Consider the following 11,573-nt stretch of genomic DNA (forward strand, 5'->3'; position numbering starts at 1 on the left):
ATTTGTACATTCATTGCCCTCATCATTCTCAAAACATTTCCTCTCCACTTAAGCCCCCGGCATTAGGTCCTCATTTTTCCCCTCCCTCCCCGCTCCCCTCTCCCTCATGAGCCCTTCATAATTTATAATAGGGGGCAATTCCTTTATGGGAATTTAGCTGTATATTTCCAGAAAAAGAGAGAAAAATAACTACTTGATAGTGACAGCAATTCAGTTATTCTGCCCAGAGAGCATATGCCATGGATGGAGCATGAAATAGCAGGCATGTAACTGCTAAGCCTTCCATTTCAATTTTATGGTTGTGACTTACAGTGTGAACCTTTTCGCTCACTGAATGTGTTTCTAGAGTTTAAAACTATGGTATGCATTTCTCACATCATAAACTTGGACCCTAATTACAAAGCAATTGTTTCACTATGTCCTCAACCAAGGATAACCACATGTTCTAACATGAGGGATAGAATTTGTGTTAGGATTCGGACTGAGTAATTATCATTTTAAGTACCGACTTTAAAATAATGCCTGAGTAAGATTCAAGTCCACCACACTAGCTTTACTTTACCAGAACCAAGCCAAACTCTCTGTGTTCGAGTTGATTACGACTCATCCTGACCCCTCAAGAGAGAGGAGAACTGCCCCTTTGGGTTCTTGAGGCAGTAAATCATCATGGGAGCAGAAAGCCTCATCTTTCTCCCAGGGAGCGGCTGTTGGGTATGAACTGCAGACCTTGTGCTTAATAGCCCAGTGGGTAATCCACTATGCCGACAGAGCTCTTTGGCAGAGTCTAAGACATGGATAAATCTTTTTTTTTTTTTTATGGATAAATCTTAAATATTAATCTAGCCACCTACAGAGGAAATGACAAGCAGACCACATCTGGCCTCCTCTAGCCACACGAAGGAGAAGGAGAATCCAACTCCACACCAGCCCAAGGCCGACTGCCACACAGCAGAGGGCAGGCCTGGCTCCAGCATCCAGCCTTCTCTATTCTGACACCAGCCGCTCCTCCCACCACACTCCACTTCTCTGTTGGAGATGAACACTCACTGCAGTGGCCACAAAGGACTCACGGACAATACTCGCGTTTATGGGTTCTATTGGGGAAGCAAATAGGCTATAAAACATTAAGAATACAAGGCTTTGGATGTATGTATGTATTGTGATAAGATCTGTATGAGCCCCCGATAAAATGATTAAAGAAAAGACAAACAAGGCTTTTGTTTGCAATGCTTCTTCTCAGCCATGCCGGCAAGCATAACTGTCTGTCTGTCTCTCTCTCTCCCTCTGCCTTGGCACCTCGGCTTGTGGGCCAGGGAAGCCCACTGCTCTGCATCAGGGTCTCAGTGATGTGGCGTCTGGTGTCTCTGCTGTCTCTACCACTTCAGTCAGGTATTTTGTACCTCGTGTGTACTTTGCCGGCTGCTCTTCTTTTTGGATGCTCATGGGATTTTCTTTCCTTCTGCTTCTGAGGTGCAGTGGAATGACAAAATAGACCAATCACCCTGACTACTGGTTCACACACCCTATTTGCATGGTCCCACCCATCATTCAGTGGGAGTTGTAAAGATATGTGTAGAAGAGCATATGTTAGCAACTTCATTTCACCACACCTAACTACATAATGTTAGACTCTCCTGTAAAACTAAATGTTGATACCCGTAACCAATTGAGGAAATCTTCCCTTGATTCTACCCTAGTGCTTTCCCCACCCTACTGTATCTATGTGTATGTCCTTCCGACCAGTAAATTAGTTTCTCTGAGTTCACCTGGTAAACAACTTCCTGAAGAGTAAGGTCAAAGGTCATGTTTTCTGTGAAGACTCCCCTAAATCATCCAACCAATCTGTAGTACATAACTCTCTGTCTGCTTTCGTTGTATGTGTTTTTATCCACCTTTATACAATTATACACAAGTAGTATCCATATAGTACTTTTACAGAAAGTACAATTATAAGTAGTATACTTGTTCCTTTGCCCGATTTCTCCATAGAGCTCCTAGGAGGTAGAAACTGTGGTTGATGTATTTATGTATTATCAATTTTTAAGACAATGACTGGTATCTTACAAGCAATGTCTCTATAAATTTAAATGTTGAATTAGAACAGTATAATTTATTACATTCATTTTAGGATACTAGAATGTTTGTGTTTCAGTAAAGGATTCTGAAAGGATCTGAGAATTCACCAAAGTTGTTTGTCTAACTTTTGGGAGTTTTCACACTCTATTCTGTTATCATATTTGATTTGAATTGCAAAAAAATATGATGCAGTATTTGTTTTTCCTAATAAATTTAATTGTGTCTACATTTCAAAATTAACCTCATAAATTTTAAGTGTATCAGTCAGAGTTTCCCAGAGAAACAGAACCAATAGCATGTATGTGTTTTAAAGGACTTTCTTTCTTTTTAAAAAATCATTTACGTGTAGGAGTGGGTAAACCTGCCATTGTGGTAAAGCCATAGGCAGGGCACTCCGGGCAGGAGTTGGTATGACAGTATTGAGGTAGAGTGTCATTTTCAGAAAACCTCAGTTTTTCATCTGAAAGCCTTCGACTGACTGGACAAAGCCTACTCACATTTTGAATGTAATCTCTTTTTCTTAAAATCGGTAGATTTACATCTACATCTACAAAATAACTTTATTGTAACATCAAGATTGGGGAGTTTTCACACTTCCATTGGTTCTCTTTGGGTGGCTGCTATTTGGCTCGTCTTTCTTTCAATTCTAGAATATATTGTCTGGATTTTAAAAAGTTTATTCTTTCAGACTAATAAAAAGGATGCATAAGTGTCCATGAATAACCAATATATATTTCCACATAGAAAACTCTTTTCCAAAAGGACAGTTATTACCTTTTACAGGTGGCTAGATTAGGGACAAAGTGGGGGGTTGTCTCGACTGAATGCCTGCGCTAAACGAAAATTAGCTGTCCCTGCCACGGAAATCAGGCACACTAATTAGATACCTATGGGAAAATCCAGAGGAGGCCCCCACACAATGCTAGGCACCAGCCACATTCCATCACCCAGCCAAACTCAGCCAATACCCGCAACGACACCCAGTGGAGATAAATAACACAGGCCGAGGGCAGGGCCGTCTCTTTTCTCTTGTTCCCGTGTGCTCTGCAAGTAGAGGGTGAGATTCCTCCCGAGCTCCTCTTCTGGCTTTCCTTCCACGTGTGTTTCCACGCTCCCCTGAAACGCCCATCTTCAGTTGTGACCTCTCCCTAGGTCCCCGTGAGATCTGGCATGCTTTCCAGAAATAGCATGCACCTTTTTGAGGCTGTAATACCTGAAACTTTCCCTTTCCTTCATAAAACTCACTTGGATTACAAAAGTGCTCCTGCTGTGTGAATTCTTTCAGCTCCATGAAGCAAAGAACCAAGGTACCCCGATCCAGGAACCTAACACCTTCAGATAGAAACAGGCAAGGGCAGTAGGACAGAATAAAAAAATCATGGGCCTAATTAATTAAGAGTCAGTCTCAAGTTCGACTTCTGCTTCCCAATGTTATTAGTTTTGTGACTCTGAAAAGCTGCATTTGACTAGGCACATGCTAGTTGTTTAATAGTTGGTAGTGATTTGCACCTAGTGTTGTAATGGTTATATTTTAACTGTTTGGCATTTTTTGGAAATAGGTAGAGGGTAAAGAAATGTGATGTGCTTCATGACCAGATCGTAAATTGCCTTGAATAGACTGTTGGTACTATTATGGAGAGTAAGAGAGATTCTGATGAGTGCTCTGAAGGAACTCAGGCCTGTGAGGACAGCTCCTATGATCTTGAACAAAGTGCTGCTAGAAATGTGTATGTTACATGAGATTTTCACATGGAAAGGGTGAACATATGATGTGGGCACAGGAGGAAAGATGAAACTTTTGTAGTGGTAAAGAACTTGTCTGGATTATGTTCATAGGCCTGGCAGAAGGTAGAAATTGTGTGTGCTGAATTAGGATATTTGGCTGAGGAGATTTCAAAGCAAAATGTTAAAGGGGCAGCATGATTTCTCTTTGTCATTTAGATTAGAATGTGAGAGCAAATAGATTTTAAAAGGAGCTATGAAAAATGAAACCAGCATTTGAAGATTTGGAAAATTCTATGGTACAAACTAAGGGCGTATGTCCTAGACCTCTCACCAAGGGTGTGTCAACTCCATGTTTTGTCGAGCCAGTGACTGATGGAGCTATTCATCTGCAAAAGCAATAATCACATCAGCTTCGATGGAAAGGGGCAGAGATAGTTCAAATGAAGGAAAGCTTCCTGCCTCCCAGAATTCTATAAGCAGGAAATGGGCAATGGAGTGACTTGTTCAGGAACAATACCATAATGTCTGTTCTTTTTATTTCAGCACTGTACTGGAGGCCCTAGTCAGGGACTTAAAAAACAAAGTGAATCTATATTTGCAGATAAAATGACCTTGTATTTAGAAAAGCTTATGGAATCCATCAAAAACATTAACCAATAAGCAAAGGCTACGAGTTTATAGAATATATATAATATCAAATTTTTAAAATCATTTTATTGGGGGCTCTTACAGCTCCTATAATATTCCATACATCAGTTGTATCAAGCTATAAAATCAAAATTCACCTCAGTATACTAGCAATGAACAATCTAAAAATGGAAACGATGGGAGCATCTCACTTATAAAAGCCCCCAAAAGAATACACTACTTAGGAAGAAATTTAACAAAAAAGTACAAAACTAGTATGCCAAAAATCATAAAAGGTCATAAAAAGAATTTAAAGACGACATGAAGGAAAGGCATATTGTTAGCTTTCTGGGATGGTTGTCCCTAATGGTTGCTTCTCAATGCTGTAAGAATTTCCATGGCAGAAGCACTTTTGTACGTCCAGGTAACTTTTATGAGGGAAAAGGCAGTTTCAGGTAATGCAGTTCAGATAGTACGTACTAGGCCTGGAAAGAGTGCAAGGCCGCACGGGGGACCACGCGGCTGCTTCTGGGAAGGGGCAAACATGTGAAAAATGGCCCAAAAGAGGAGGCTGTGAACCCAACCAAAGAGGTGTGCCTGACCGAAAGAAAGGGAGAGAGCACTCAGTGTTCCCCCTCCTGCTTTTTAGTGCTTCCTCCCTGCACTTGGGAAGTTGTGGTTGAAGTTATTGGCCATTCTTAGTGGCTGCCTTTAGGCACACGTAGGACATAGATAGGGTTGCCAGTTTCTACTGTCAGTGCCTGCCCAGGCGACTTTAATGTGCGCATGCCCAGTTTTGAGTCTTTCCCCACAGGTTTCTAATGTGTGCCCAATTTCTTTCAAACCCCTTTTTTTTGTGGCATGGCCAGGTAATTTTTGTTTTGCATAGGTATTTGGTGTAGAGCCAGTCCCTTTATCCCTAATCTGTCTATATCATGTTTGTGGAGTGGAAGACTGAATATTGTTAAGATGGCAGTATCCAATTTATCCAAATTGATTTATGGTTTAGCATATTCTCTATCAAAAAATCCCACCAGGCTTTTTTGCACAGATTGATAAGATCCTAAAAATCCATACAAAAATGCAATGGGCCAAAAATACAGGATACAATCTTGATGATATCGGACAAAATTGGAAAACACACACTTCCCAGTTTTGAACGTTATTACAAAGCTGCAGTCACCAAGGCAATGTAGGAATGACATAAAAATAGATGGACAGCAGAGAAGTGGGTGAAGGGAGACATCGGACGGTGTAAGATATGACAAAATAATAATAATTTATACTTATCAAGGGTTCATGGGGGAGGGGTGAGCGAGGAGGGAGGGAAAAAATGAGCGAATACCAGGGGCTCAAGTAGAAAGCAAATGTTTTGAGAATGATGAGGGAAACAAATATACAAAAGTGCTTGACACAATGGATGGATGTGTGGATTGTGATAAGAGTTGTACAAGCCCCTAATAAAATTATTTAATTACAAAAAAATACATATAGATCAATGGAATATAATTGAGAGTCCAGGATTAAATCTATATGTTTATCATTAATTCTCTTAGAAGAAAACAGGTATAGAGAAATTGGAATCCTCATATACTACTGTTGGGAATATTAAAAGGTATATCTAAAAAAAAAAAAAGGTATGTCTACTTTGGAAAATATTTCTTCAAAAAGTTAAAATATAGAGTTTTTATCTGAGCCAGCAATTTTCTCGATATTGTTTTAAGATACAAAAACAACCCCATCTCAAGTATAATTTAAGGAGAACATTTATTAAGTCTTAAAAGGGACAAAGACACAGATACATCTTCTGGTTGAGGAAGGCTATAAGCATAAGGTAAAAATGGCATCCTAGGATTTATGTCAGGATACTACTTAAAATACTGCACGGAACAAGGAAAACAGGGAACCGGTCACAAATTCATGACTGGTGGCAGATCAATACAGCACAATTACAGGTGGGACTACAGGAGTAGGACCATGATTAGGACCCCTACATTACATTAGAAGGGCTCACAAGATTACTCAAGGGCCTCTGATCTAGTCTGTCAGGTCAAGACGGATAGGGCCTGGCTCAGGACTATGCAACCCTCTGTACTGTGTCCCCGTTTGGTAATCTCCATCAAGGACACACCAAGCAAGCCCCTAGAGGTTACCCTTCCCAGGGCTGGCTGGAGAGGGGTGGAGGTTAATTACTTTTGTCAACGATCACAAAGAATTCAGTGGAGGATTACTCTATGTGGGGACTCTGCAAATGGATTTTAGGTTCTCACTGCTATCCATAGCCCTTCGCAAACTAGGGTGCTCAGAATTTAAGTTGCAACACAGTATATACTTCAAAGAAGTAAAAATGTATATCCACAAAAAACTTGTAAATGAATATGAATAGCAGTATAATTCATAATGGCCCCCAAATGGGGAAAACCCAAATGTCTATCTCCTTATGAATGGATAAACAAATGTGGTATATCTATCTATCTATCGGAGGGGATATTATTTCCCCATTAAAAGGAATGAAGTATTAAAACATGCTATAACATGGCTGAACTTTGAAAATATTATGCTAAATGAGGGGACAAAGACATAAAAGGTCACATATTGTGATTCCATTTATATAAAATGGTCAGAATATGCAAGTTTTCAATAGTGGAAACAGAAAGTAGATTAGTGGTCCCCAAGGGCTAGGGAAACAGTGGGAGAGGATGAAGAGTTAGAGTGATTAAAAAATGTTCTGGAATTAAAATTGATGCCTATGTTTATGAGGAGCGCAGTGGTGTAGTGTGTTACACTTTGGACTGCTAACTGAAAGGTCAGCAGTTCTAAACCACTAGCCACTCTGCAGAAGAAAGATGAGACGTTCTACTTCTATAAAGATTTACAGTCTCAGAAACTCACAGGGACAGTTGTACTCTGTCCTATATGGTCACTATGAGTCAGAACCAATTTGATGGTAATAAGTTGATTTTTTTCTTTTTTCTTTTGTATATGCCTAAGAAAACACTAAACCCACTGGCTTGCATCGCAAAAGTGTGAGTTCTAGACTATCTGAATTATATCTAAAAAAAAAAAAAGAGAGCGAGCGAGCTCAAAAGAGTAATAGTTCTTTCTTTTCACTTGTTTCTTAAGACTGAAGGAGTTGTAAATCATTTAGACATACATGGTTAACGAAGCACCAAAATCTTACCTCGGTTCCTGTTTCTCTCCAATCCCAAGCTCGACTGCCCCCTGGCCACACTTTGCAGTCCTTATAGGTTTTGGTAGAGCCTTGGACTTTCATTTGTCCCCAGGAGAGGGAAGCAATTTCAGGGGAAGACATAGAAGGCCTAAATGAGAAGAAAAGTAAACCATTTTATTTGTGAAGTTAGGTTTACTAAATAGCTCTAAAAGTACAAGGATAGGCAGCCCACATTCTCTGAGGCCCTGAAATACCCAGGCATCAAAACCAGATAACAAAGTTCTTCTGAGGCGACAAAGAAAATCCTTAAGAAACTTTTGAGAGTTAAAATTAAAAGGTGGAGATTTACTATAGCGTGATGGTGTGATGAGATCGACACATTCTCTCCTCCCGAAACAAATACAAAACTGAACAAAACTGTTCAGAAACAAGTTAGAAATTAAAGGCATACTACAAACTGAGCAGAAAACCAATTTCTAAAAGCCAACAATAAATCTTAAGGTTCTGGCAAAGCAGCTCGAGAGCAGTAACTAATTGAAGGAAAAAACAATCTAGAATTGCCTGGATAGAAGGCAAATGGGAGAAGAAATAATGACATCAAAAGCAAGTCCACTGTCACCGAATCCTTCAGACTCATGGAGACCCTATAAGACAGAAAAGAACTTCTCTTTAGGATTTCCAAAACACTTTATGGGAACAGACACCTCATCTTTCTCTCGGAGTGACTGGCAGGTTTGAACAGCTAATCTTGTGGTTAGCAGCCCAATGCCTAACGGATAACCTGCTTGGCTACTGGCAATACTCAGTTACAATTGGCAATAGTTAACTACAATATAAACTGTTTCCCTATTGAAAGTAATTGGTAATTAGGGTCCTCAAATTTTTCAAATTTACAAAAAACGAATCCTGGTGGTGCTTGGTGTGTTAGTCTGGGTAGACTAGAGAAACAAATTTATAGAGACTCGTATGTGTATAAAAGTTTTATATAAAGAGTAATTGTATATGAAGAAAGCATCCTAACCCAGTCCAGATCAAGTCCATAAGTCCAAGATTAGCTGGTATGACCGATACCAATCTATAAAGTCCTCTTCAGACTCATGAAGCACATGCAATGACATTGAATGCAGGAAGATCACAGGTCAGTGGGTTGGAAGTCTTCTGGATCCCGTGGCATTGTAAGCATCTCAACACTGGCAGGGGTCTACGTGGTTTCTCTGGCTCCAGAGGTCTGCTTGCATCAGGGTAGGTCCATGTGGCTTCTCCAGTTCCCAGGGCATGGGGTCTATCAGCATAGTGCTATGTGTCTTGTCAGTAGAGCATCTCCCAGGGAGTAGCCTTGTTCAGTAGAGAGTCTCCAAGGAGAGAGAGGAGTCTCCCGCCTCCAAGGAGGAAAAATACAGGAGTTCCCAGAATTCTCAGGAGAAGGCCATGTCTACACAGAGGCCTCACTAGTTATATCTTGATTGACAGGCCAGACTCCACCCCTTCACTCATAATCCTCTCAAATTGGCAAACGATTATATAACTACCACACTTGGGATAAGCATTGGGCTGCTAACGATGACAAGGTTGGTAGTTCAAACCCAATAACCTCTCCATGGGAGAAAGATGAGGCTGACTGCTTCCTTAAAGATTTAGTCTTAGAGTCTATATAAAGACACTATGAGTCAGAATCAACTCAGTGGTAGTGGCTGTAGGTTTGACTATTATGTCAATATGTTTTATTTCTAATTGTTTCATATATTGAAAAATAAATATTTGTCATAGGTATTATATAAATTCCCATTCCCCACCCCCACCCCCACCCCCCCTTCTTGAAAGCCTTATTTTATTCTATGTGAATCTGATTATTTTCTACGTGCAAATACTTCCTGGTTTATTCTTTAAAAGATTAATTGCCACACTAAATTATTGTGTGTGTATGTCTAAAAATTGTTCCGATTAGGGTATAAGCTCCTCGAAGACAATAATTATGTTTTGTTATTCTAAGTAATATTTACACTTGTTCCAAGTATTGGATAAAAAATGTTTTTTATTTTTCTTTCTTTAAATAAAAGGAAGAGAATAGACACCATTTATTGATTATCTAGAAGCTCTGGTGGTATAGTGGTTACTCATGGTGTTGCTAACTGCAAGGTCAGCAGGTTGAAACCACCAGCCGCTCAAAGACAGTGCTTGCTAGTCTTTTTAAATCATTTTATTGGGGGCTTGACAACTCTTCTCACAATCCATACATACATCCATTGTGTCAAGCACCTGTATACATTTGTTGCCATCATCATTCTCAAAACATTTGCTTTCTACTTGAGCCCTTGGTATCAGCTCCTCATTTCCCCTCTTCCTCTATGCTCCCCCTTATAGCAGTCTGCCTCCAGGGAGGATGTCTAAGCATCTGACCTCCCCAGACAAACAACATAGTATCTTCCTTTAATCGTAAATTTTCCTACACATTTAATCACAAATTACTCTAAAGCGTTGCCATCACGTGGATCCACACTCATAGGAACCCTAGTGAGCAGAGTAGAATTACCCCATAAAGTTTCCAAGGATGTAAATCTCTACAAAAGCAATCAGCCATAGCTGCCATCCAAGGGGGGGTGGGTTTGAACAGCTGACCTTTTGGTTAGCAGTCAAGTACTTCACCACCACAACACTAAAACTGCTGTTGTAAACATAGCTTGTACTTTACAGTCTTTTTAAGTATCACTTTGAAGATTTTACAAAGAAGTGAATTGTACGCAAATTAAAACTGTAGGCTGAATTCTTATAGCTGAATTTGATTTCTCCAGCATAGCAACAAAAATTTTTAAGTACTTCCAATGTACCATGGCATTATGCTAATCAATTTCCTGTGAATTCAAAATTCTGTTATGCAGCTATTATCATTATGTCCAATTTATAGAAGTTTAAAGAAACGAACCTTCCGGCAGATTCAGCGAGATCACTTACGTCTGGCTGAATTAAAAGCTCAGGTTCGGAATCATTCTGCCTATTGCCTCCCAAGCTGTACATTCTCTTTTGCATTGCAGTTGATTGGTGGTTTTTCTCTGGGATTCTTTGTGGGAGAATGTTCACTTCTGTGCCCCGACAATGTGGAACCTTGTCCCCTACCACATACGGTATTTTGCTTTTTCACTAAGTCCTTTACCAAGCGCTATCCCTCAACGGAAGCTTGACCTACCTTCAGATTACGTTCTCTCAATAAAGGCCCCTTCCCTAACACCCCGGTTCGTGAGAAGAACCCAGTCCCTTCTTACCCTCGTGACACCCACAGGGTCCCAGGACAAACCCGTTCCTCTAGCATCCTGGTCATCGGACAGTTTCGTGTCTCAGACTCTTGTTTCTTTCGAACATCCTCCCAAAGTCTTGCTTTTCCCCCCTCTAGTCTCCATGTGCTAATATCCTCAATTTCCCTCACCTTCTTGTTGTTCAACTTCAGTTCTCCAGGGTCCCCTCAAAACTCACCGAAATCTCCCCCGGAATCGCTAGCGCAGACGTTTCCGTGCTTTACCTCTCACCTCAGTGGGTTCAACCACTGGGCGGCGCGCTCCCCGCCCCTCTCACACGCCCCGCCCCGAAAAAGCCTATCGGCCAGTCAGAGCAAAAACCCCCGCCCTCGCCAAGCTGATTGGCCACCGTCCCTGAAAAGTTCCGCCTCTCCAGCTTCTAGCCAGCCTCCTCGCCCGGCTTCCCTTGTTTTCATTCCCCCTGTCACACGAGGCCGTGGCGAACCCGAAGTGGGCGGGGTGAGGTACGGGAGGAAAGGGGGAGGAAAGTGAAAGGCACAGAGTGCCTCTCTTTCTCCCGTCTGACTCGGTTCTCGACTGCTCCGGGACTCCGTTGTATTCTGGGATCGCGACGCCGTCCCTGAGACGCTCGGGTCCGCAGGGCAACCCACTCGACAGCGCCTCCTGTCGTCTGTAAGACCACCTTGCCACCCCCGACACCCGCACTCCCCCTCACCACCACCCCA

The 11,573-nt window shown here is 41.2% G+C and overlaps 1 protein-coding gene across 2 annotated transcripts in view; it reads right to left on the reverse strand.

The window, feature by feature from the left end:
• AAMDC (adipogenesis associated Mth938 domain containing) overlaps positions 1-11,124 on the reverse strand; it is a 30,688-nt gene extending 19,564 nt beyond the window's left edge. Inside the window, exons 1-2 of one of the 2 annotated variants that reach the window (XM_045293220.1) lie at positions 11,066-11,124; positions 7,610-7,748 (exon numbers count right to left, since the gene is read on the reverse strand). In XM_045293220.1, coding sequence (XP_045149155.1) covers positions 7,610-7,741 — 132 coding nt within the window. In that variant the 5' untranslated portion in view covers positions 7,742-7,748; positions 11,066-11,124. Of the gene's footprint in view, positions 1-7,609; positions 7,749-11,018 lie in introns of both variants that reach the window. The other variant, XM_004708850.2, reaches the window with a different exon arrangement.
• Between the last annotated feature and the right edge of the window lie 449 nt (positions 11,125-11,573).

The sequence above is a fragment of the Echinops telfairi genome, unplaced genomic scaffold, assembly GCF_000313985.2.
Source record: "Echinops telfairi isolate 266 unplaced genomic scaffold, ASM31398v2 ScPeMD7_1713;HRSCAF=2227, whole genome shotgun sequence".
Classification (NCBI taxonomy): domain Eukaryota; kingdom Metazoa; phylum Chordata; class Mammalia; order Afrosoricida; family Tenrecidae; genus Echinops; species Echinops telfairi.